Source organism: Haemaphysalis longicornis, unplaced genomic scaffold (assembly GCF_048455015.1).
Source record: "Haemaphysalis longicornis isolate Haplotype H1 unplaced genomic scaffold, Haemaphysalis longicornis Haplotype H1 scaffold_1, whole genome shotgun sequence".
Classification (NCBI taxonomy): domain Eukaryota; kingdom Metazoa; phylum Arthropoda; class Arachnida; order Ixodida; family Ixodidae; genus Haemaphysalis; species Haemaphysalis longicornis.
The window spans coordinates 203,290,627-203,316,944 of record NW_027526203.1 but is presented as its reverse complement, the minus strand read 5'-3'; the positions used below and the strand labels follow the sequence as shown (position 1 = coordinate 203,316,944).

Sequence of the window (26,318 nt, the reverse complement as noted above, 5' to 3'; positions counted from 1 at the left end):
GCTGCTACGGTGCACACCTGCGTTTGAACCCCATTAGATCGCAAGTGTTTTTTGTTTTCTTACTCTTTACTGCACCAGCCATTTTCTCGACGGAACAAATCAACTACAAAAACAACGACACTTTTTTCACACTTAAGGCTTTTTTAAAATGGTGCACCAGGAAGACAATGCACATGATGGGACGGGATACCCGATGCACTCTTTTGCCCTTCACATGATGCTTTTTGTTTCGCCAGTCTCAGTTGGCTTGCACATTGTGTTTACTACATGCCTCTTTTCTTTACCGTCAATTGAAGATTTTGAACGGACTACCCTACCTCAAGCCTGAATATTTCTCAAATGAGCTAACCCTCACCTCAGTACCATACAAGAACCTCAGCACAGTAGAGAAACTAGATACATTCGAAATTGCAATGTCAAAACCTGCCATGCTTTCTAGCTTTACGTTCTACTTTGCATTTGACAAGTAACTGAATTGAAGCAGCGATGAAACTGGTGGTCTTCCCCAGCCTTTGTATGCATTCTACGTGGCGCCTTTCGCAGTTCTTGTGGAAGTTAAAAAGACAGCCTCTAAACAACAAGAGACAACTCAGTTTGCAAAAAGAGCCCCAAGCATTTTTGGTGGAACGTTGTTTGACCCAACCGTCTCGCACCCTGTAGCTGCCGTGATCCAGACTCCATATCCCTTGGACCAAGGCCTGCACATCGACACCCATGCTTAAGACGTCGAGGAAGCGTTCCACCTTCTCCTGCACCTGCAACAGTGGAGAACGAAGTGGAGAAGAAAACTGAAGTGTAAAAATCTACTGCCGGCCCTGCCACGTAACTCCTTTGCTTTTGCCACCCACTCCTTATGCTCTTACTCTCCTATTTCACTCATTTTGTGATGAAATAAATGAAGCTTTGCTCAATGCAATTAAATTTTCCTATCTTCCCACTGCTTCCACACCATTTCTTGGGACAGCTCACATCTTTTCCTTCATCTCTTGTTTCTTGCTCTTTGCTCTCCCTAGAGCAGCACAAGCGGAAACTCTGTTCTTGTGCTTGCTTTTATTTAGCACGTGCTGGAGCTTTTCTGTGCGAATTCTAACTATTTTTTTTTCTCCACTTCCCTATTTCAAAAACAACTCCAACATGTATTCCTAACCAAAAAAAAACATGGAAACTACTGGTTAAATACAGTAGAGTCTTGTTACTACGTTTTTAAAAAAATTGCGAGGGAGAAATGTATTACCCAGGAAAATGTATTATTCACCACAGCAAAAAAAAAAAAAAGTAATCGAGAGAAGAACATGAGCATTTAATGGCCTTTTTCACCTGTACATGTCTGAACGTCTGGTGGCGCATGCTGCGGCCCTTTGAAAGCAAGAGCTCTTTTTCTAAACATTGCAGGCTTTTGTCCACATTGGGATTGTCCTTCGTGCAAAACTATTGATTGTAGGGTTTAACGCGCCGACGCAGCGCAGGCGATGAGGCGCGCCGTAGTGGAGGGCTCCGGATTAATTTTGACCACCTGGGGATCTTTAACGTGCGCCGAAATCTCGTACACACGGGCGTTTTTGCTTTTCGCCTCCATCAGAAAAGCGGCCGCCGCGGCCGGGTATCGAACCCGCGACTTCGTGCTCAGCAGCGCAACGCCTTAGCCACTGAGCCACCGCGGCGGGTTATGCAAAACTAACTCTGCACCGCTTCCAAGCTAACAATGGCCTGAGCACATGTGGCTGCCGGTTTTTTTAATGCACCACTTGGAACTAATTTTACAGCTCATTAAACTTTGGTGGCCCCAGTGGCAAGGAACCATTTTGAATGCCCGTTTCAGACACCAAAGTTTAATGAGCTGTAAAATTAGTTCCAAGCGATACATAAAAGAACTGCTTCGATCACTGCATTCACCAGAGTTCATAAAGATTACAGTTCTATGACTAAAGAGATTTGCCTATTGTTTCACCAAAATGGCTAATCATCTCTAGTTATCTTGGAAACTAATTGACCGACTCGAAAAATAATGGCATATTTGAAATCAGCAGGGAAAAAAAGCAGCAAGGCTAACAAGTTTCACAGGGTTTACTTGCAAATTGAAGGAGATTGTTTTAAGACCCATGTCCCCCCCCTTAACACCTGGTGTATCATTATGGAGCACTTGCGAACAAGGTTACACTTATACATTTGTATGCTGAACCCACACCTCCCAGTGGTCATAAACAATATTTCAGATTCTTTGATGCCTGCACAGTGAAAGCAAGAAGCCTGTTTTTCTCAAGGGGACGGCTGCGGCACGAGATGGTGGAGCACTCACAGCCGGGTGTTCCTCGACAAACACTGCGGAGAGGTCCAGCAGGAGGTAGTAGGTGAGGGCGTGAGGAGCCCACGGCTGGAGGCCTCTGCGAAGGTAGACGTCCGTGGCCTGCTGAAGGCTGGGCGGCGGGTACTCTTTCCAGCCCACAGAGGGGGCTGCAGCCGCCCCTTTCCTCTTGGCCAAGGTCGCCTCGATAAGAACATCCACCAGCAGCGTCCCGCCCAGGTCTTTCCTGCGCAGCCACATGCAACGATTGGCCAACCCAGCGTTGCAGCAGAGACCTTTCAAGGGAGGGAAAACCCGAGATGAATGAGCTAGAGCAATCTGCCGACTGAGCTTAAAGGGGCCATGCAGTAAAACACAAGTTTGTTTTATTTGAAAGATTTCCTGCTTTATATTGACTCCTGTGCTTGTTGCCCCCAGTGCTTGTCCGGCAGCAAATGATGCCGTATTCACTGAGAAACTTATTTTAGGTTAAAATTTTGATTCCCCCGCCAAATTATGTGTTTTTGCGACGTCTGCAATGAAGTCATAGGTGCACGCATTCAGAAGAACTTCCACTGCGTCATTTGGCTCTGCAGCCTTGCTTACCATCAGTCCTCCCAGATGGTGCTACCATACTCATCCACGGACCGTTCTCCGCTGCTACTTTGTTTTTGACCGTATTTGCACCTGGCTTGCTTTTGTTACAGAAGAAAGCAATCCTTTTGTGAAACATGGGCTATGCTCAACAAACAAGGTCATGTAAGACAATGTCGCTCATGCCAATCAGCCAGTGTCATTAAGACAACTTCAAAGCGGCGGACTGCTGTGCAGCTAAACAGGCATAGTGTGCCTAGTGATGATGATGATTACGTTTAATGGCGCAAGGGTTTCTAGGCCAAACAGCGCCAAAACAAGGGTGTGTTAATATCGCAGGCGAGTTATATGCTGCATGTTCTCGTCAAAAGATGGTTATGTAAAATTGGTGTATAGGGCCAATGATTGTCAGTAAAAAGTGAATGAAACTAGTTGAAAGAGTAGAAAAAGATTTGGACTAAAAATCAGGGTGCCTCGGGGAGGGTTTTTGCCTAGCACCAAAAAAATGAGGCCCCTGAGTGTCACGGAAAAGCACCTCAGCAGTGTCCTCGATACTGACGGACAAGCTGGAATCTTGTGCGATACAAAATTTTCCGTAAAAATCAACCTCGGCCAAGTAGTGTAAAACTTTTTTGTAACCGATTATTCCTTCATCCGAGAGAAAGTGTGCCAGTGGTATGTGCTGCATGTATAGTGTCCGTCTTTGTGTTTTGAGTACCTACATTCAACTAGGATATGGAGCACAGAGAGAAATCCCCCACATTTATCACATCTTGGCCGTGGTGTTCCGTTCAATAGGTATCCATGTGTGCCGTGTGTGTTACCTATTCTTAAACGACAAAGAGGAACTTCTACAGACCTGTGCAGTTTTTCCTGTTATGTGTCTGCCTATTTGTGGCTTAATTGCATGGAGTTTGTTTTCTGTTTGTGTGTCCCAGTGTTTCTGCCAGAGTTCCCGGAGTTTTCTTTTGATGAGCGATTTCAGGTCACAGTATGGCACTGACATCATGTTCACATTTCTATGAAGAGCAGCAGCAGCTGCCTCCAAATCAGCAGCCTCGTTTCCCGCTATTCCACAATGGCCAGGAACCCAGCAGACTTATTTTGAGCCCCATCGAGTATGCTGGCATAATAGCGTTTATGAGCGAGTTGAACACTGCATTCTTATGGGGCTTCACTAACGATAACACTCAGCGAATCAGTGTATATGATTGAGCAAACTATTTTATTTTGTATTATGTGTTCTACAGCTATCGCAATACCTTGGGCTTCACCTGTGAAAATGCTGGTGTTAGGGTTTAGCGTTTCTGAAATGGAGAGGTTCAGTCCATGCACAGCACATGATACTGCAGAGTTTGTTTTGGAGGCATCTGTGTAGAACTCTGTACATTGATACTGATGTTGAAGGATTAGGAAATGTTGACGGATCAAGGCACAACATGCCTTGTTCTTGTCTATTTTTGTAAAAGACATGTCGCATACCACTGGCACTAGCTTCCAAGGGGCTATAACATCAGACAAAATGGTTTTGAAGGTGCCTTTGAAAGAAATCTCCATGTTGGATGCTAGAGTGTTTACGGTGATCATGTAAGACTGTGGAAGTGAGGGCCTTTTATGGAATAAAGATACAGTGGATGTGACATGCATTAAGACGTTCGATTGATGCAACGATTGAGGTTGTTTTTACTGCATTAGCAAGGCTGTGTAGGCACGCTGATTTTCCAGTGACCACATATATGATTCAACATATAAACTTTCTATTGGGCTGGTACGGAAAGCCCCAGTTGCCAATCGCGGGCCCAGATGATAAACAGGATCAAGCAGTTTCAGTGCAGCCTTCGGGTCTGACTGATACACCATACTACCATAACCAAGTCTCGATCTGATAAGGCTGTTGAAGATTTTCAATAGGCATGACATATCCGTGGAATACGATTGACGAGAGAATATTAAGAATGTTCAGTGCTTTTGTACATTTTAATTGTAGTTTTTTGTCATGCGGTATGAAATATAATTGCTCATCCAGCAGCACATCCAAAAATTTATGCTTTTTCTTTACTGGAATGATTCTTCCATCAAGATTCGCACATGGGTCCGGCCGCACGCCTCGCAGTTTAGTAAACAGTCTCTGTTAAACTTGAAACCATTCTCATTTGCCCATCTCGAGAGGCTGTCCACTCCTAGCTGAATTTGCCTCACAGATGGCCAAATTGTATCATTTAAAATTAACCTGAATGTGATCCACATAAACAGAATAAGAGTGAGTGTAGTAAAACTTTTCCTAAACTGTTCATTTTGACAATAAATATTTTCTTGAGTATACACTCTCGATAAAACATTGCCACTCCGCACGTGATATGCCCTGTGCAAAAGATACTCCTGCATAATATTTAGCATATTGCCACAAATTGCAAACAACCAGAGTGTGCCTAGTACCTACAGCAGTGCGCATGGGTACTTTTATGCTTCAGAGTATTTTCATAACTTTCATTGTTTACCGCAACCATTCTTACTGCTGTAAAATGTATATGCCTTACATTTAGGTGCAAATAGCTTGTTCATCAAACTTATAAGCCACGCCTAATTTGCGTTTGCTTTTGCCGGCCTCAGCCAATCCCAGAGCTGGCACATATGACATCATAGGTTCTGTTGCAGGGAAATGAGCTAGTGGGTATTATGTAGCTTATTTGATCGAAGTGTGCGTTAAAAGTGGTGTCAGTATGATCTTAACGGGGCAACCTTTCGAATGAACCAAACTTGTGTTTTGTCTGCATGCCACAAAGGGAGTATACAAGTTTGGTTCATTCAAAAGACTGCTTTGTCCCAACAACAGCAATACCAATTTTATCACGAACTTAAAACAAATAATCAAGATATTGATAAAGCAGATAAAACACTGGCGACTCCCCAGCCAATTTCAGGTGATTTCTCTACGATGCCACAGAGCCTCATTCGTGCGATTGGCGGCTGCCGACCTACCGTATTTATTCGAATCTAGGCCGGCCCCGATTCTAAGCCGACCCCCGAAAGTCCGAAGGCGCGAAAAAAAAAAAAAAACTTACCTCGAATGTAGGCCGAACTAAAAGGCGAGGTCAGCGTTCACAAAAAGAAAACACGTTTATTGAACATGAAGATGCGGTGCTGGAACTCAATCAGTTTCTCTTCAAAATCACCGGGCACCTTCTGGGCGATTGAGGTTCGACGACGGAGGCTAAAGCTGAAGTGCTTCATGAATTTCTGTAGCCAGCCCCGACTGGCTTTGAGGTGTGCCCGCGATAAGCCCCGTCCCTTTAAAAGCTCCCTTGCTTTTGCCTGGAGCACTTCCGTCGTTACTGGAAGGGCAGCTGCTCGCTGCGTCTGAACGAAGTCAGCCAATGCCATCTTCATTTCATGGTGACGGCATTCTCGTGGTCCGGTGATTGCCAACCTCGTTGCGGCACACGCAAATATCCTCTCCCGTTGCGTCCTCCAGCGACGGACATTTTTTTCATCCACGCCGAAGTTCCGCCCGGCTTGAACGTTCGACGACAACTCCGCAGCTAAAACAACTTTTCTTTTTAAAGCGGCACTATAATGGCACCACTTCTTTTTGCGCTGTCAAAACCAAACGCCACACCGCACGCAGGCCACTATCTGCACAATTCAAAATGGCGGCCTATGGCCACCTACTATAGTGCCTGGAATATACTGGCTAGTGTGCGGAGCGCGCGCATTCTCTACGGGAGAGGGTGGCTCCGCCGGCGATGACTGCGCGCAGAGGCCGCAAGGGGCGCTGCTCGGCGAGAGGGTGCATGAAAGCCGCCAAGCTCCTCTGTCGCGGCGGCGTATTCGGCAGCCCACGCTTTGGTCGGCGGCTTGTAAGCACTGCCGAAGTAAACAGGTAGTCCTTTTTCAGAAACTGTTCGCCCATCCTTACTGTAAATAAGCTACCAATCGCCTGGCTATTTTGTGATTTCATCCGGAAACCCAAATTTAAGCTCTCCTAAGGCAGTATATGGTATATGCCGACTGAGCGGGAAATTTAATTTCAATGGTTTATTAATAAAATATTCTGAACCTGCGGGAAGCTAAATCTGTTAGAAAAAGTGGCGCTTACAGGAAATGAGATGGATACCGAACATCACAAAAATATTTTAATAATAAAATATAGTTCACTGTTAAACAGGTAACAGATTTACATTTTTGCAGGCACTGTATATATTTATAACAGAAAAAAAACACATTCCTATTGCATGCGGCTCTTTTTCTCTTAAATGACTAAATAAATAAACAAAATTTTCTATACCTTACGCGCGTTTCGACGAAATCCAACCTTGAAATCGGGCATGTGTACGTATTAGCATGCTTTCTGTTTTTATTCGTGTTTTAGGAATAGATAAAAAGTTCTGCACGTTTCTACAAGCGTTTCCGTTTCACTTGCTAGTTTGTTGATGATATCCTCACCATTGACGCTTTTAAGAATCTCTATCCCCACGCTGAGCAGCGACAAATCGCCGAGGCAGCTCTCAGTCACCACTGATCAAAGCGGTTTTTGATCAATTTCAGCTGGCTGAATGACCTTCGCAAGTGAAATTCATTACCGACAAGCACAAAAAAAAATGTAACAGCAACATAAACATCTGGCAATGAACCTTCAAAGTTTTCACGGATTTGAAGTTTCGATATGTCTGTCACAGAAGAGCAGCAAATTTTTTGCTCGCATATGAAATAAACTGCCCAAGCTTATCGGAAAATATGTGCCAGCCAGACTCGGACGGATACTTTTTGCAATGTCCATGTCCAGTGCCTGCAGGCTCCTCGAACTGGGGAAAAGCAGTTCCAATCTTTAATAACAGCAAACTGCGAGGATACTTTGGTGTACGACATTTGAACGAAGTTGCTATTAATGGTTGAAGTAATGTATTGCTTGCTTGCGCGCGCACGCACGCATGCACGCACGCACGCTCGCACGCACGCACACACACACACACACACACACACACCCACACCCACACACACACACACACGCAGGCACGCAAGCACGCCCGCCCGCACGCAACTAGCAAGTGAAGGCGGGCCTGGATTAAACGTTACATCAATGAGACCGCCGCCAGAAGACTTCAGATGTCCTCGAAAAGCTTCCAGCCCGATTGGTCGTGAAACAAGGCACTCACTGCACAACACAGCACTGACGAGCACCCCCCTCCCCGTCACCGTGTAGCGCCCTGCGTCTGAAGTGGTCAAGTTCTATGTCTTGTTAAGGTTCATATTTTATGTTAAGTGGCTGAACAAGGAAAGAGAAGGTCAAAGGCAGCGACAAAAACACCTAAAGTTGCGACGCTGACAGTAGTGTGAAGTGTGTATAGTTCTCATTTGGCTCCTTCCTTGAGTACCTAATTTGTTTGTTCGAGATACCCACACTTTTTTCATATTTCCGTTCTTTGCCTTGCAGTTAGTAGTTGAGCGCGTCTCTTTCTGTGTAGAACTATGTATAAGTGTGTATATGTATGCGTAGACAAATATATTTATTTTTGTTTATTTTCCGATGACAGAGAGTTCTCTCAATTGTGCTGTAATTCTTTGTTGTTGTTTTTTTTTTGCTCACAACATTTCTCATACTCCCTTCCTAATTGCTTTATAATTTTTTTCCTATTCCCATATTTGTAAGAACTATTTGCTCTGTTCGATTGCATGCATAGACAAGAGTGCTGAAATTTACGTTGCTGAGTGTTTCGAGGGCTGAGGACCTCCGTCAGGCCATCTGTGCCTGACGGAGGTTTTTTTTAATGTTCTATTTTCAATTATTGTGTTTAGTGTTCTGTAAATAAAGTACTTCGTTTCATGTCTGCAGTAAATTTATTGCACATTTGCACAGATTTTTGTTTTCATATTTTTTGTCATTTTTATAGTTTCCAGATTGCCTAGATCTAATTCATACACTTGCCAGTGGCCCGGCTCATTGAGACAGAGCACTTAAACAGTGGTGTGAAAAAAAGGCTTTGGCTGAAAAAGCTTGTTTTTTAGGCTGCAAAAAGACAAACAGGTTAAATAGTTGACCTGTTTTGACATACACCAGCCTCTACATGCTGCATTGAACACAGTGCTTCAGTTCTTAACATCACACTGAGCTACCTGCTAAGTAGGTTAGTTGAATCACGAGGAAACTTCTGGAATTGGTTAAGGTGTAATAAATCGTGGTTTATATTGTTGGTCAGGCCCTTTGTGAAAGGCAATTTAAAGTAGAAGATATAACAATGTTTTTAATTTACTGCCTGGTGAAGCACAATAGCTGCTTTGAGATTTCGAACGCTAATATTATTGTCATTACGACAGGAGTTCTGAAATATAATTCATGTTCTGTGTAGTTATTTAATGCCGTAATAGGTGAATTGTAGGTTGTTAATTATGTCTTCGGCAACGACTGTCCTTTGGAGACATTTACAAATATCCATGTTCATTTTAAACAAATCGAAGGTGTCGCTTTAAATGTCGCTGCGATAATGTTTTCTATTTCACCTCAGATATTGCCGCACATGTTATCTTATCTCCTTTGATTGAGAGAGTGTCGCAAACTAACGTCACCAGCCCAGAATAATCAGCGCAGCGCAGAATCTCAAACGTTGCTTTAGTGTCCGGTTATTTGCTTGACATACTTGCCATTACTATTTTGTTTTCACTTCATCTCTGGCAGAATGCAGGCCATGTGGTAAGGGGTTTCAAACTTCCTGTGATATTTCTGCTCTCAGAAGCAAAGTAAATAAAAAATCGGTTGGGTGGTTACTGACAAGTAAAGTTTTTTGAGGGCGGGAGGAGACGGCGAAGTTTACGCCACACATTTATCTACATTGGGTTTAGCAAAATGCGTGCATTCTAAAAGTACTCGCGTAGTTCTTATATAGCATGGCGTTTTGTAACGAACGCTCCAAACACACGAAAAGCCGCCCGCATCTTCTCACGGGGGGAACTCGAGTAAATGCGTCGCATCTACTCGAGTCAAGCAAAGCGTCACGTCAAGCGAAAGCCAAGCAAAGACGCCTTTGACTGAATTCCGAACGCGCGCTCCGCCGCTTATATACGTTGAGGGGACTGCGTAAGCCGGCCCCAGTCGACGACGTTGGCGTACTTGTAAAGCGGCGTGGACTCTAGGTGTTTGAGCCAAGCGCGGATGTTGCTTCGCCGGAGAACGGCACACCGGTTATATGCGCAGCGCGCCCGAAGGAGAGGAAACCGCGGAAGAGAGAGTACTGCACATGCGCCGGCCCCAGCGCGTCTGCCGCGGCTATGACGCAACGTGCCGCGGCTATGACTTAACACAATCCAACACAATCCACTTTAATCCAATCCAAATCCAATCTAATCTAAGCCAAGCCAAGCCAATCCAAGCCAATCCAATCGAATCCAATCCAATGCCCCTCGCGAGAGAATGTTCGAATCCAATCTAATGCCCCTCGCGAGAGAGTGTTCGCTATCGCCTCGACTCGACGCGCATGCGCAGTGAGCGTGCGGACTACGGACGCCAACGCGGGTGACATCGTGAGTTACTGAAATGCTCTGCATTTAAAAAAGTAAACGCCCGCTTCGCGCTACTCGGCTAACCTGAAGCTTCGCAGCGCTTGGGGAGCACGCGGAACGCTGCGCGGGCTGGCGCGGACGGCGCGCACATGCACCCTCTCGCACAGCAGCGCCCCAAGCGGGCGCCGCCGCCAGTCATCACGGTCGGGGCCACCTCCGCGCCCGCCCTCAGCACACTAGCCAGTATATTCTAGGCACTGTACTGCTATGGCCCTTAATGGCTACTGGCTCGTCTAGTAATGGCTACAATACTTTCTTTTCTGGGTGGCGCTAGCTGTGCACCACTTCACTTGGAAATTGGCGCGTGTTTCAAAATCCTCGAATCCAAGCCGACCCTGGAGTTTGATATAGAAGTATTTCAAAAAAACTATCGGCTTAGATTCGAATAAATACGGTAAGTCACCACCAGGAAACACGACTGGGTGATTGAAAGCGGGGCCTCTATACTCGGTGACAACTCAAGAACGGCACCACCTCATGTAGTGTATCACTCCGCCAAAGCGCCGGACTCGTGACGTCAGTGCGCGCGCGTTTTGAAAGGGGTTTGCTATGAATGCGTGATGTCGTCTGCCTTGTCTCACGCAGTTTGTTTGTCGTCACTGGAGTCGTTTATAAGCATATTAAGTCCAAAAAATCACGGGAACGGCTCACGCCATGTTCAAAATATTCCCAGTAACGCCCTACTTGCGCCGCACGGAGAAACATCCGGCTACGGTGATGAGGCACAGCGGCAACTCCGGTGCCGTTCTTAAGTTGTCACCGAGTATAGTTCCTATGGATCGTATCACTTGAATGCTAAGGTGCATTTAACACAGCAATAGCTGTACTTTTAGTGCTAGCTCATATTACGCCACATCCCTGTGGCACGGAGTTTCAAAGTTTTGCGAAAATTCTTGCATTGTCTAGGTTAAAAGAACATCTTTCATGGCTGTCACATAGCTCAGTGAGTAACCACAGGCTCGCTCTTTCAAATCGAACAAAGCTGCAAATTGTCTTCATGGCCCCATTAACAGTTTCCACCAGAAGTCCAAACAAAGCTCTGTTAACACTGGCTTAATTCATCTAAAACAAGTTCTTTCGAATAAAACACGGATGTGCTTGTTGTCCAAGGTCTGTTTAGGAATGCAGACTATGCAACCAATGGTTACCGTATTTACACGATTGTAAGTCGACTCGAATGTAGGTCGACCCCTAAAAATTGAATATCTAAAAAAAAAAAAATGCGAGCGCTGCCTAGAAAATCGTATCTCAAAGCATCGCCTCCTCTAAGAGAAGCTCTTCCGTCAACCCACACGGCGGCTCTACCATCAATGATCGATGCTCCCATAAGAGCCGTGCGCTCGCGGTATGCGTGGTAGATGTTAAAAAAGAAAAGCTTTTGTATAAGCACCCGGAATAACCATGCGCTCTGGGTTGAGCGGGAAGAGCACATTCGCTGCGAGATGACAACCATCGAATCAACCGGAGCGGCCACTGCCGCGCGATACCAAAACAAGCAACATGGCGGCTGACGGAAGCGGCCGCGCGATTTACTTTTGAGCGACTAACCTCCCACCATCGCGTTCGGAAGTGTACTGAACAATGTGGTATGATTTGGGCTACGTTAGCGCCGCGCATTGAATTAAAGGATTCGCTAATACTCATTTTGCTTATTAGAGACGAATAGAACGCTTCTTGACGCGTTTTTGCACGCGATTCGTGCGCGTCGGTGTTGCGCGGGAGACTTTCACGCCGGCGTCGACGATTGCGCGCGCGCGGCAGCTTCTGCTAGCTCGGTTACACTAGCTCGGTATGACGCGTGACGAGCGCGGTAGTGGGAGGACCCTGGCGACTTGCTCCAGCCGGCTGGCGCCGCCGGAGATGCTTAGGCTTACCACGGTGGCGGATATTTGATTGGAGCTTTCCCTAGCGGCGCGGATAATGCTTTATAGTGTCGTTTTTGACCACATTATCAGTTACTTTCCTGTACAAACGTCTTCGTTTTTGCCTTCAGTGATATTTTTAAGAGCGTTTAAAAGCGGTCGCTGGAGAGTGAGAAACTCTATGGCTGGAGCTACGTGCACCTCTTCGCGGCTGGTGACGCCGCCATGTTGCCGCCGCCGATCGCGTAGCGTGCAGTATGCGGGTTGGGATTCGCGGCAGCGTCAGCGCGGCGCATTTTCGCGAGCAGAAAACGCCCCATGCGGTTCATACTTTGGACCATAACCATGGGAACGAGGGTGCAAAGCTGTCCCCGCCTTGTAGATCCCCGACTTCTCGTTTCTCTTGCCGTTACGAGCGGTAGACGGTTTGACTTCGATTCTAAGTCGACCCCCCAACATTGGATTGGCAAATTTGAAAAAAAGGGTCGACCTACAATCGTGTAAATACGGTACTGGGAAATACTGGGAAACGCATCCTTGAAGCGTACACACTGACTCCTGTTCGAACACTTAGACGTAGCACCCAGGCCGGCAGATGCAACATTGCTCCCTCTACAGCTCCCATACAGATACTAGTACAGTCGAACCCCGCTACAACGAACGCCGCTTCAACGAAATATTTCCAATTCCCCGTCAGCTAGCCATAGAAGTCAATGCAACAAAGTCCTCGCCACAACAAACCATTTGTCAGGCTTGCTTTCGCTTCAACGAAATTTTCGATGATTTGGGCTGGGTTTGAACAATTATTTTACAATAAAATAAGCATAGCGCCAGCTATCTGTAAATTTTTATACATTCAGGACGCTTAGTTTAACCGAAAATGCGCGTTGCGACCACACCGCCACCCAAAACAAAACAAAAAATAACTCATAGGCGCACGCCATTGCTTGATGGTGATAACGATGTGGCTGGCCGTCTTTACACGAGGCGCAGGCCCGCTTCGCCAAGGCGGAGCCCCAGAGCTACAGCCAATCCGTATCCAGTTGAAATTGCATGAATGTGCTCCGCTGCTGGCGCGGTGCTGTCATGTATGCGTTGTGAGCAGCTGTCCTTGCCATTTTCCTTCTACCATTCTTCATAGCCAAGAGCGAAAATCATGTTTGCGCGTTCGGTCTTGAAGCCTAGTCATCCTATCTTAGTCGCGAGCGCGCGGTCCTGTTAAATGCAAGCGCGCGCGTCTTGCCTGCCAAGGTCAGTAGCTGCCGTGCCCTGTCAGAGGATAAGATAACGGCGCTGTTCCTGCCACAAGCGAGAGGGGGGCTTCCCACGGCCTAGCAGCTATCTGCAAGTAATCAGCTCGGTGGACACGCCTTGTTGTACAGCGATACGTTTTGCGCCTGCATATCTTCACCCCCCTCCATAACGCGTTCTTTGGGTGGTGAAAAAACAGATAACCATTGGTATGTTTGTTATCCGAATAAACATGAGTTATTGCGCGTCACTCCTTTTTCGAAACATTGTATTATGCTGCCAATGTTGCGGAAATGCATGGGGCTATTTTTCGGGCCTTTCCGTGGTGTGTTGGGGCAGATTTCGCCTCAACGAATTTTCGCTTCAACGAAATTTTTCGCACGTCCCGTCAATTTCGTTGTAGCGGGATTCGACTGTACTACGAAATACTGCAGTGGGGTGAATAACTGGTTCCCCACTCACCTGGCCTGCAGGCATGAAGCACGCAAGGTGGCATAGGGGTAGGAGATGAGGCCGGTGGCCACATGGTTGTCTGGCAGAACCTCGCAGTGAACCAGGAACAGCAGGGCTTGCAGGTGGGTGGCCAGCAAGCGGACCGCATCGCAACGCACCCCCACCAGTTCTGCAGTGCATGACAAGGCTCCAAGGTCAGCTCACTCGCAGCCTCACTGAAGCAGTACAGGCCATTTGAGGCACTGCGCCATGCAATGCCCATATCTGTGACTTCCGGTGTTCAGGTTATACAGTAGAACCTCGTTACATGAGACACTGTTACAAAAGACACTCGGTTGTAAAGAGACATTTGAAAACGGCTTGGTTGGTTTTCCTATACAGTCTACGCCTGTTACAACGGACCCTCTGAATCCGAAAAAAAACGTCCGCTGTAGCCGAAGTATGCAGTATCCGAGGGGGGGGGGCTATGAGCCCTACAGTGGGTACTTTGACCGATGTTGCATGCATAGTACATAAACTTTGTTCTTTCTACACGCCTGCAGCACCTCTGCACAGTGTTCGCGCGAGGGCAAAGAATCGCGTAAACACCGTTTGCAAAACTTAGCACCGGCACTTCGAAAAGGCCTAGCGCATGGCATGTGGTCAAGCGTGTAAAGACGCAAGATGTGCTGAGCAAATAACGCAAGAATATAACTAGGCAAAATTATAAACCAGCTATAAAACATCAGTCGGGCCCATCAGCATTAGCTAGGCTCTTTTAAATCCCCTCACGACGAGGCAGGTTTTCCCGAAACTGTTCGTCAAACAAATCGGACCACTGCCTGACGTTCCCTCAAGGCAGATTCCACATTTTTAGCGATTTTATTCTGGTCATTGAAACAGATGTAATGAAATAATGTGATGACGGTCAGCTGTAAAATCGAAAGTTAGACCAGTTTGACTGCGCACGGTTACCGGCAGATTGCACACAATGGATGGGGAACAACCCCTACTTGAGGCATTTCTTACCTTTTTCACCGAACGGAACGGGAACGATGCATGCGTGGGAATAATAAAAGCCGAACTTCACTGAACCCGAGTTTTTTATTACATAAAACTGACGAGGGCAGACTCGCCTCCGAGTGCACCACTTCGAGTATTCGATTGCCCTGTTTTCAATCTCACCGGAGTCGCGTTTATCGGCAGCGGCCTTGTTCTTGACGGTACAGCGGACACTGTGCTTAGACAGGCCTGTACTTCTGGCGATGTCAGCCTGTTTTTCCTCGTGTTGAACAGCGTTAATTACGCTTAATTTATCCGACAGTGAAATCAGCTACCCTGTCGCTCATGCCGCTGGTCGCACAAAAAAAAAAAAGCCGCTTGGCCTGGCTGCGCCAACGACCCGGCTGCCAGCAATGTTGCCAGACAATAGTTTTCTTGCCAAAATAAACGAAAACGCACACCGGGCGCCGGCCCCGCGGAAGTCCGCTATAAACGTTCAGTCGAAACAATTATCGCCTAAAATTTAGTCTGTTGTAGCCGATAGTCTGCTCTATCCGGGTCCGTTGTGAGCGGAGTGGACTCCATTTAAAATGCATGGGTACCACACAAACCAACAGAAATGGTCTGTTGTAACCGAAAGTCCGTTGTTGCCGGATCCGCTGTAACGAGCGTAGACTGTATTGGCCAAGTTAGCGACATTGCATAGAAGAGGCATGATTACAAGAGACACTGCTACTAAGGGCAACTTATTTGGGTCCCTAGAGTAAATTCTTCACCATTTAGAAGAGACACGATCAAAGGGGGCCTTATATGAAGGGCCTTGTGGAAAACTGCCCTGAAGATGAAGCTTGGGCCTGCATCTAAGAGACCACAGAGGTTCCAGAAACCTTTGAGGAGTTTGTGTCTGCAGATGTGGACCTTGTGCGTTTAAGAAGCCTACAGATGTGATCCTTGTGCAAGTAAATGGTGCCCTAGAGCATGAACCAGAGGAGGAGAATGATGACGAGGGTATTGTAGGGAAGAAAGTGTCGGGAGTTTACTTACAAAAAGTGCTTTTTCCTACAAAAGTTGGGAAGGAAGCTAATACAATCTGCAATCCCTAAAACTACTATGAATGACTTTCTTAAGCAATACCAAGAATTTTCTTGACCTGTCTGAATACGCTTTGATACCGATTTATAGCAAAGTGGTCATGTTCGACTGCAGACTGTTTTTGGAATTTTTGGTTACAAGAGACCTTGGTTACAAGAGACATGTTTCCAGGGTCCCTTGAGTGTCTCTTGTAATGAGGTTTTAATGCAGTAAAACTGCTAGGCAGCAGAGGAGCAATGAATTGGGATATTTAACACTTCATTTCCATCTTGTGTGAAAGGCACCACAATGGCTCCCAACTCAGGACTGTCCCTCAAAATATTCAGGACTAGGGCGTCACCCTAGCCCTTGATGAGAATCTGCATTTAGCTTTGAGAAGTGTAGCATTTTAGTCCACTTAAGGGCACGAAATTGGGTCCCTGGAAACAGTTTCTGATAGTCTTTCGGGTTTTTTGATAGCTGGGTTTAGAGGCGTGACCATATCTATTTTGTTGGGAACTACTCCCATTATTTTTTGTGCGTGCGTGTAACACAGTAACTCTGCAGTTACTTAGAGCAGCAACCGTGGCATCATCACCAGATAGTCACTTACACACTATTGAGGAGCAGTGCAGTTGGTAAGAGGAACAATAAAGACAAGAACACAATTCATAAAAACACAAGGTCAGTGACTGCAGTAGTACAATTGCTGAATGCTGACCCTTTATTTTGTTCTCATAGCAAAAGTGAACTGCTTGATAACCTATAAAAATTCTTAGTGGCTTGTGCGATTGGACAGTGGAATTTCAGACACCATCCCATCTGACAAAAAACGCAGCTTCAAACAAATGCAGCAAAGGGTGTCAACTTGTTCACTGAATTAGATTCTTTGTGACAGCAGCAAACTGCAGATCAGTCATTGTGAGCAATTTAGTTAATCTTGCGCAAAGTACCATTTCTCTCTCATTTTTCCTGCCATTTTTTTCCTTGCATTTATTGGCTTATATCAACTAATATCCATGGAGTACACTTAATATAATTATCCACGGAAAAAAAATTTCACTCCAAATGCGAGAAAAATTTTGTTCCGCAACGTTCTTTTGATGCCGACACCCTTATTCCAACACCCTGACCTGTTTTATTGTACAAAAATTTAAACGTACCTGGCCCAAGAGAATAGTGAAGGTTAGGCTGCTTTTTCCTTCCTCCCTAAAAATTCCCCGTATGTGGAGAGTGTTTTCTGCCCAAAACAAGTCTAACCTTGCTTCCTACTCTTTTTGTGACATTCCTGCCCGGTCTGAACCCCAAACCATCTAAATTCGGGCTTAATTCAATTTCCTTCAAAATAAATTGACCACTGTGTACAATTTCATCAATTAACCTTTTCAGAAATGAACATTCCATTCTAGGTGCTCCCTTTTACCATTTTCAATGGCTGAAGTTTCACCCCCAGAGCCCTATTTTATCTCGAGCGAAAAATAGAGCGCGACTTAGGCAACGACACAAGGAAGAGCGACAGGACAAGCGCTCTTCCTGGTGTCGTTGTCTAAGTCATGCTCTGTTTCTCGATCGCAATGCACCAACTTGCCCAACCGCTTTGTTTAATGAAGTTACTATCTCATCTCCTTCGCCAGTGCCTGCTAGCTGCCACACCTGCCTGCTGCCTTTGTTATCCTTCGACATCCCCCTTTGGACGCACCAATCTCTGAACCAATGCAAGAGTTTTTTTGCAACCTGATATCTCCCTACCTGCAGGCAATACCTGGGAGGGGGAGTACAAGACATTTTAGCAGCAATTTTATGATTGAAACAGACAACGCATTCCTGTACAGTCCACCCTAGGTGCACTGTTTATCTGAATGCAAGCCCCTTCGGACAGTCGCCCGCCCCTTTCAGAGTGTATGCCCCCCATTTTACATGACAAATGCGCACCCACCAGGGTGGCCCGTCTCCATGCCGCAGGCGTGCTCCAGCAGCCGATGCAGGATGCTCAGCTCCTCCAGGTGGATCGCCATGTGCTGCACCACCTCGCTCACGTCCTGGCCCGAGCAGTCGAACAGCGGAACATCTGCGGTGGAGGAGAAAAAACAACACCGTGGTTTGCCAATGGTCGACCAAACCCCCTAACCAACACACCGCAAAAGAGACAAGTCCTAATCGACCAGATTTAGGGGAAATCCCCAGGGTGGAGTAAGTTTCTGCGAAGGAAAAAAAAAAAGTTTCTGCGTTTCTGCGATTTCCCGTGCAAGCCGGGTGAACTTCCCAAGCGTTGTAGTCCCACACAAGGGCCGAGCACCAGGCCGGGGAGTCGCTTGTACCTATTTTACCGGTAGGTGCCCGGCGCCACCAAGGCACACGAATGCACATGGTGCCTTCCACAGCCACAGAGGACGCTCAACTCGCAACCGCCTGTGGCAGGAGACACCGCCAGACTCTTTCACCCCCGGCAATGGCTCAACGCGGCATGATGGCCGGGGGCCCCACCAGATGGACAAGGGTCAGGGGCCCCTAGCAAGGGTAAAGGCAGCTTTCCAGACGTGGATTCCCCTTTCAAGGGTCCGCACTCGACCAGGGACGCCTGTACCCATTAAAGAAACTGGTGGGTGCCCGGCGGTACCAGGATTCGAACCCGGTACCTCCTTCATAAGAGGCGAGTTCTGTACCTCTGAGCCATCACTGCGGTCGATGGCTCAGACCTAAATGTAGCCGTATGGCTACATTTAGGTGAATGTCAAACTTTCCTTCGCAAAGACAAGTCCTGCTGCATTTCATCCATACCACCCTGCGATCGGTGACGACTAGCTAGAAGCTTGCGGTACTGCCCTGTAGTTTACAGTCAAGTAGGTTTGCTTCCCATTTCCTCCTAGGGCGTTACACACCGGAAGCAGTGCGTTTCATTATGGAAACAATCACAGGAGGCAGTTGTAAATGTGTGGCACTACACCGTTTCCAGTTAGAAAGTCCTGTGTACTGCGGTGACTTTAAAAATTAAAGCCGTCCCACTCAATGTGAAAGCTGTCGGAAGTGCAGAGCAGTGATTCACCATAATCGGCTGTAGCGCTGTTATCCGCTTACTGCTAACACCCAATGCAATTCAAATTTCCTGCCTTCGAAATGCTCGCCGTGCCTGAAACTGCGCCAATGGGAGTTCTGTTCACTTTGTGCTTGCTTTTCTTCCCGCACGTGCCGGTGTTGCACTGCTACTTTTTTTTCGCTTGCTATCGTAAAAAACCAACCCATCGAGCGTTCCTAACCGAATGAATGCGGGCGCTGCCGGTTATTTATGTATATTTTACCTCAAATGTACCTGCAATTTTCTTTGCGCTAAACAACGGGGAGATGTATGACAAGCGCCAGCGGTTCAAGAGTTTCGAACGCTTATGACTACATAGACTGCTCGGCCTTCGAAGCCTATGGGTTACGCCACGACAGCCGTATGACAGAACGCCGTGTGGCTCTACTTGGGGCAAGCCCTTAAAGTGCTCTGCACTTAAAAGCAGTGAATAGACTTCGTGGCGAGAGCACTGATGCATGCACGAACAAAATGACCATGCTTTTTGCCGCCACTGGCAGAGGGCACAGCCCAAATTCGATGTTTTCTTTTTTCGTAAGTACGGCCAAAGATATGACCTAAAATGAGTGCAACCAGTGAACCGGTGTCTAAGCATCGTCACCTTTTTCCACGCACTTCACATTCAAAAAAGTAGGTGCCAAAGCACTCACAGAGCTCATCCAGGAAGGTCTTGACCTCCGTGACTTTGGCCCAGGTCCAGTTCAGTACGAAGGAAAGCAGTGGCCAGTCAGCTGGATTACCTGCGCATGGAAATGACATATCCACTCCCATGACAATGCTCTCCACTGCTGTTGCCCGAGACGACAAGCACTGGCCAGTAATGCACTGAACACTCATTTGTTAACAAAATGGCGACAAAAAATAGTACCCTGGGGAAATGTGCCCTGTGTGCAACTTAGGAACAAATGGGTTCAAAGGAAGTATGAAAGTGGTGCTAGGCAATGGTTCGTTTCTTTGCATTTATAAAAAAAAAATGAATGCCAGGGTACTGCTACGGATGTCTTATGGCCGACAGCGTGGCCAAGTATTGGGTCACAAGGGGTCTGCCAATACGAGGGTTTTGCACTCATGCTTAAAGGGGCCATGCAGACAAAACAGAAGTTTGGGTCATTCGAAAGATTGCCGGGTTAGAATCATACTGACACCACTTTTAACGTTAACTGCGCTCAAATACCGTATTTACACGATTGTAAGTCGACTCGAATGTAGGTCGACCCCCACAAAATTGCATCTCTCAAAAAAAAAAAAAAAAAAATGTGAGCGCCGCCTAGAAAATTGTATCACAGAGGTAAGAAGCTCTACCGTCAACCCACACGGCGTCTCTACCCTACCATCAATGATCGATGATCCCACAAGAGCCGTGCGCTCGCGGTCATCATCACCAGCCTATCTACGCCCACTGCAGGGCAAAGGCCTCTCCCATTATTCTCCAATTACCTCGGTCCTGTGCTAACTGTGACCAATTTATCCCCGCAAACTTCTTGATCTCATCTGCCCATCTAGCTTTCTGCCGCCCCCTGCAACGCTTGCCTTCTCTAGGGATCCACTCTGTTACCCTTAATGACCAGCGGTTATCTTGCCTTCGCATTACATGCCCTGCCCACGTCAGTTTCTTCTTCTTAATTTCTACTCATATGTCCTTAACACCAGTTTGCTCCCTGACCCACTCCGCTCTCTTCTTGTCCCTTAATATTACACCTATCATCTTCCGTTCCATTGCTGGCTGAGTTGTTCTCAATTTAAGTTGACCCCTCTAAGTGAGCCTCCAAGTTTCTGCCCCGTAGGTGAGTACCGGTAAGATGCAGCTGTCATACACTTTCTTCTTCAGCGACAATGGTAGGCTGCTATTCATTATCTGATAATGTCTGCCATAAGCACTCCACCCCATTCTGATCCTTCTAATTATCTCTGCCTCATGGTTGGGATCTGGGGTCACAACTTGGCCTAAGTAGATATATTCACTTACCACTTCCACTGCCTCGCCACCTATCTCAAACCGCTGTGCTGTCCCGAGGTTATTGATCATTACTTTAGTTTTCTGCTGTGGGGATCCGCTTGATCCCCTTTCCTCCTCCCGCGAGCGCGATGTTCGAACGAGCGCGCTTTCCCGCGCACGTGACGTCAACCTCGCGGGCCGACGCGCCGGCGGGCACCGACTGTCCCGCCGCCGCTGTCGCTCCTCCTCGCCCGGGAACCTGCCTCCTCTCCTCAGCGCCTTAAAACCGCGACGCGCACGTTTCGCGGGCCTCTCTGGTCTCTCTCTTGGCTCTCGCTGGATCTCTCTGGCTCTGGGGGGTCGCTCCCTGAGCTCGGAAAGGTCCGCTCGTCTATCGTGCGCACGGTCGGTTGTTTTCTTTCATCGTCGTCGCGCTCGCTACTACCGCACTCGTCATGTCTGGTCGCGGCAAGGGTGGCGGGATGTGAGGCGAGCTCCGCGGTCGTTGTGTGCTGTGTCTGCAGTGTTGTGTGTTCGCCCTTTGTTTCCCAGCTCGGATACACCACGCCACAGCATTTCGGGTGAGTCGTGAGGGTCTTTTGCTAGCCAGGCGCGTGTTTTAGGTAGGAGTGCTATCTCTGTGCCTTCGCGTTAGCCATGGCAGCTCAGGATGCGCGGCTTCGGCCCTTCACGTTCTACGCTCGTCTCCCGAAAGGGGTGACGAACGTTGAGCTGACAAAGATTCTCGTTCAGAAGTTCTCGAGGCAGGAGCTTTCGGGTGTGCAGGATTTTGGAGCGGGCAGGTTCGAAATCTTTTTCAAAACCAAGAGTGCAGTTGAGCGTTTCCTGAACAACCCTGTCCTCACTGTTCGTGAGCAGGATGTTCGGTTCGACTATCGTGGGTCTCAGGCGAAAGCAATCAGGGTGTTGCACTACCCGAACGACCAGCCGGACGAGGCTTTGTGCCGCGCTCTCGGGTCGTTTGGGCAGGTCCACAGCTGCTCCAAGGAAAGCGTGTCGGGATTTCCGGGCGTCTGGTCAGGTGTTCGTAGGATGCGAGTAGACATGAGCAGGGCAGTTCCGAACCTGGTAGCTGTTGGCAGATTTACAGTGCAGTGCGAGTACGAGGGTGTTGTGCGCCTCTGCATCCGCTGTGGCCTTCCTGGTCACTACGCGGCTGCATGCACGACGCCCAAGTGCAAGCGCTGCGATCGGTTCGGTCACGAACAGTGCGAGGCGCCCTGCACTAAGTGTGCTGGCGATCACGCTGTTTCGGAGTGCACCTTTCGCTCGTTTGCGATGGTGACTCAGCAGCCGCCGCCTCCCGTGGGAGCGGTCGGCACTCCAGCAGCTCCTGTCCAGCAAGGTAGCTCTAGTTCCACCCAGGCTAGCGGCGCAGGGAGCATGCAGTCCGAGGGGGACGGCGGGCGTTCCGAATCCCTGCGGGCAGTGCAAGAGAATCAGTTGGCAGCCAGCCCTTCAGAACAGTCGGCACCTGATGTTGTTGCGGCAGCACAGGATCAAGCCGTGGAGGAGCTGGTTGAGATGATGCAACCCGTCGAAGAGGCACCGAAATCGGCCAGGAAGAAGAGGCCACGCCAAAAGAGGAAGTCGCACACCCTCCCCGCAGGCGCGAGTGCGAACGACGGCTCAGAGGACGAGCTATCTCGAAGCTCGCGAGACACCCCCAAGGAAAAACGAGCCGCTGTGTGCAGCAACGAGTCCTCGGGGGACGAGGGGAGCAGCAGCTCTGAGGAGATGTCTGCTGACTCCTACTCCTCAGAAAGCGAGGTTGTAAATGACAACCCAGTGAGTCCCGAGTCAAGCTCACAAGGCAGCATATATATCAGCCTGCCAGCTGACTAAATATGGACCAGTGGTCAAAACCGAAGGCTCTCGAGCCACGCCGCGCTCCACGGAGCAGGGACGACGGCAAGGTGACTGGTAGCAGAACCTAGAAAAATGACACTGGCAATCCTACGTCCAGGAAAAAGGACCGTTGCTCTAAACAAAAAACCCCCGCTCCACCAGGGGGACCTTTGCCTGAGCAACGTAGTTGGATGATGATGGTTGGATGAGTGTATTGACTGCTCTGGGGGCGAGCACTTCTGTGCGACCCCCCCCTCCATCTGACAACGGCAAGGAGATGGAGGATAGAGTATAGGGAACGCGAGGGGTCGCGGCTCGTATCGCACCCTCGCCGCCACACGTCCGGAGCGGGGCCCATGACCCCAATCGGACGTGCGAGGTAGGCGCCCCCCCCACCTCGCCGGCAGCCCCGTGTCGCCTCAGCCGTCGCGGCCCGCTAGAGCCCGGCCTTGAGGCGCGTGTCGGTACAGTGTAGTTCTTAACCCGGCCTTGGCGTTATTATGCACTGTACAACTGGGCCAATAAACCCCCTTGGTTCGTCCTGGCCCCTTGGAGCCTGTCGTCGCCTGTGTCGGTGAGTCGAACCCGTCGCGGCGTCTCCCTTGCTGACGCCGCGTACCTCTCTGGGGCATTTTGGATGGGTCATTTCCGGGCGAAGGGGGAACACCCTGAACCCCACTTAGGCCCACAAGGGACTGTCGAGCTGACATCGTCGCTCAACGTCTCCAATGAGGCTAGCCGGGGTCGTTTGTTGTCCCGTAGCTAGACCCATTATGCCCACACTGCATATTAATTTTCAGGCCCACGGTTCTACTCTGTTCGCCCAGTGCGGAAAGCATGCTTTGCAATTCGTCCCCCGAGTTACTTAGCAAGGCAACGTCATCAGCAAATCTGAGGATACTGAGGTATTCTCCATTAGCCCTTACTCCCACCTGTTCCCAATCCAATGTTCTGAATACTTCTTGTAAACATGCTGTGAATAACATTGGAGAGATTGTGTCTCCTTGTCTGACACCCTTCCTTATAGGTATTTTACTGCTCTCCCTATGGAGGATGATGGTAGCTGTAGACCCATTGTAGATATCCTCTAGTATTCTTACATAATGCTCATCTACCCCCTGGTTCCGTAATGCCTGAATGACTGCTAGGGTTTCGACCAAGTCAAATGCTTTCTCATAATCTATGAAGGCTATATATAGGGGTTCAGTATACTCAGCGCACTTCTCTATCCCCTGATTGATCGTGTTAATATGGTCCATTGTTGAATAACCTTTACGGAACCCTGCTTGTTCTTTAGGTTGACTGAAATCTAAGGTTGCAGAAATTCGGTTGGCGATTACCTTGGTAAATACCTTGTAGACGACTGACAGTAAGCTGATCGGCCTGTAATTTTTCAAGTCCATGTCACCTTTCTTATGGATTAGGATGATGTTCGCGTTCTTCCAAGATTCCGGTACCATTGCGGTCATTAGGCATTGCGTATACAGGTTTGCCAGCTTTTCAAGTACAATTTCTCCTGCCATCCTTCAAGAGGTCTGCTGTTATCTGATCCGCACCAGGTGCTTTGCCCCCTTTCATTTCTTTCAAAGCCTTCCTTACTTCTTCGGTCGTTACTGGTGGGATGGCTATCTCCTCTGAACTACTGTCTCTTTCGGCATTATCCTGGATGTCCCAGCTACTGTACAGATCCCTATAGAACTCCTCGGCCACTGTGATTATTTTATCCCTATTTGTGATGACATTGCCGTGCTTATCCTTAAGTGCATACATCTGATTTTTCCCCACGCCAAGCCGTCTCTTCACTGCTTTCAGGCTACCTCCGTTCTTTACAGCGTATTCGATCCTCTCCATATTATACTTCCGCATGTCAGCTGTCTTACGCTTACTGATTAAATTCGAGAGCTCCGTTAGTTCTATTTTGTCAGCTGCGGTAGAGATTGTCATGGTTTGCCGTTTCCTGATTAGATCTTTCGTCTCCTGTGAAAGTTTACAAGTATCCTGTCTAGCCATAGTGCCCCCGACTTCTACTGCACACTTCGTGATAATGCGTGTAAGGTTGTCGCTGGCTTCCTGTGTCGTAAGCTCGGCTTCCTCGTTAAGAGCGGAATATCGGTTCTGCAGCGCGATCCTGAATTCTTCTACTTTACGTCTTACTGTTAGCTCATTTATCGGCTTCTTTCGTACTAGCTTGTTGCGGTCCCTCCTCAAATCTAGCCTAATTCGAGATCTTACCATACGGTGGTCACTACACCTTACCCTTCCGAGCACTTCCACATCCTGCACGACGCTAGGGTTATCGCATAATATGAAGTCTATTTCATTTTTGTGCTCCCCATTCGGGCTCCTCCAGGTTCACTTCCGACTCTCCCGTTTACAGAAGAAGGTATTCATTATGCGTAGGTTATTCCGTTCTGCAAACTCAACTAGTAGGTCCCCCCTGCTATTTCTACAGCCCAGACCATAGTTCCCAACTGCCTTGTCTCCAGCCTGATTCTTGCCTACTTTAGCATTGAAGTCCCCCATAACTACGGTATACTGTGTTTTAACTTTGGCCATTGCCGATTCCACATCTTCATAGAGGCATTCCACTACTTGGTCGTCGTGGTTGGATGTGGGCGCGTAGCCCTGCACCACCTTGAGCTTGTACCTCTTATTGAGCCTAATTACAAGACCTGCTGCCCTTTCGTTAATGCTATAGTATTCGCGGTATTTAGTATTCGCGGTATGTAGTATTATGTAGTATGTAGTATAGTATTCGCGGTATGTAGTATTCGCGGTAGCGCTCGCGGTATTTACCGTCAACTCACACGGCGTCTCCTCTCTACCCTACCATCAATGATCGATGCTCCCACAAGAGGCGTGCGCTCGCGGTATGCGCGTCAGATGTTAAAAAAGAAAAGCTTTTGTAAAAGCACCCGGAATAACCATGCGCTGTGGGTTGAGCGGGAAGAGCACACCCGCTGTGAGATGACAACCATCGAAGCGACCGGCAGCGGCCACAGCCGCGCAATACAAAACAAACAACATGGCGGCTGACGGAAGCGGCCGCGCGTGATTTACTAACCTCTCAACATCGCGGCGGCGTTGCGCGGGCAACTTTTGCACGCCGGCGTCGACTATTCCGCGCGCACGGCAGCTTCTGCTGCTTTGAGGTTCTACCGTTCTACCTCGGTATGACGCGTGACGAGCGCGGCAGTGGGAGCCGCCTGACGACTTGCCCCAGCCGGCTGGCGCCGCCGATGTTTAGGCTTACCACGGTGGCGGATATTTGATTGGCGCTGTCCCTAGCGGCGCGGATAATGCTTTATAGTGTCGTTTTGGACCACATTATCAGCTCCTTTCCTGCACAAACGTCTTTGTTTGTGTCTTCAGTGATACCTTAAAGAGCGGTTAAAA

The 26,318-nt window shown here is 48.1% G+C and overlaps 1 protein-coding gene across 1 annotated transcript in view; it reads right to left on the bottom strand.

The window, feature by feature from the left end:
• Positions 1–26,318, bottom strand: part of LOC144141292 (uncharacterized) — a 173,351-nt gene that overhangs the window by 65,141 nt on the left and 81,892 nt on the right. Inside the window, exons 16-20 of the mRNA XM_077672870.1 lie at positions 19,768–19,857; positions 17,981–18,112; positions 14,002–14,161; positions 2,297–2,528; positions 654–755 (exon numbers count right to left, since the gene is read on the bottom strand). Coding sequence (XP_077528996.1) covers positions 654–755; positions 2,297–2,528; positions 14,002–14,161; positions 17,981–18,112; positions 19,768–19,857 — 716 coding nt within the window. The remainder of the gene's footprint in view (positions 1–653; positions 756–2,296; positions 2,529–14,001; positions 14,162–17,980; positions 18,113–19,767; positions 19,858–26,318) is intronic.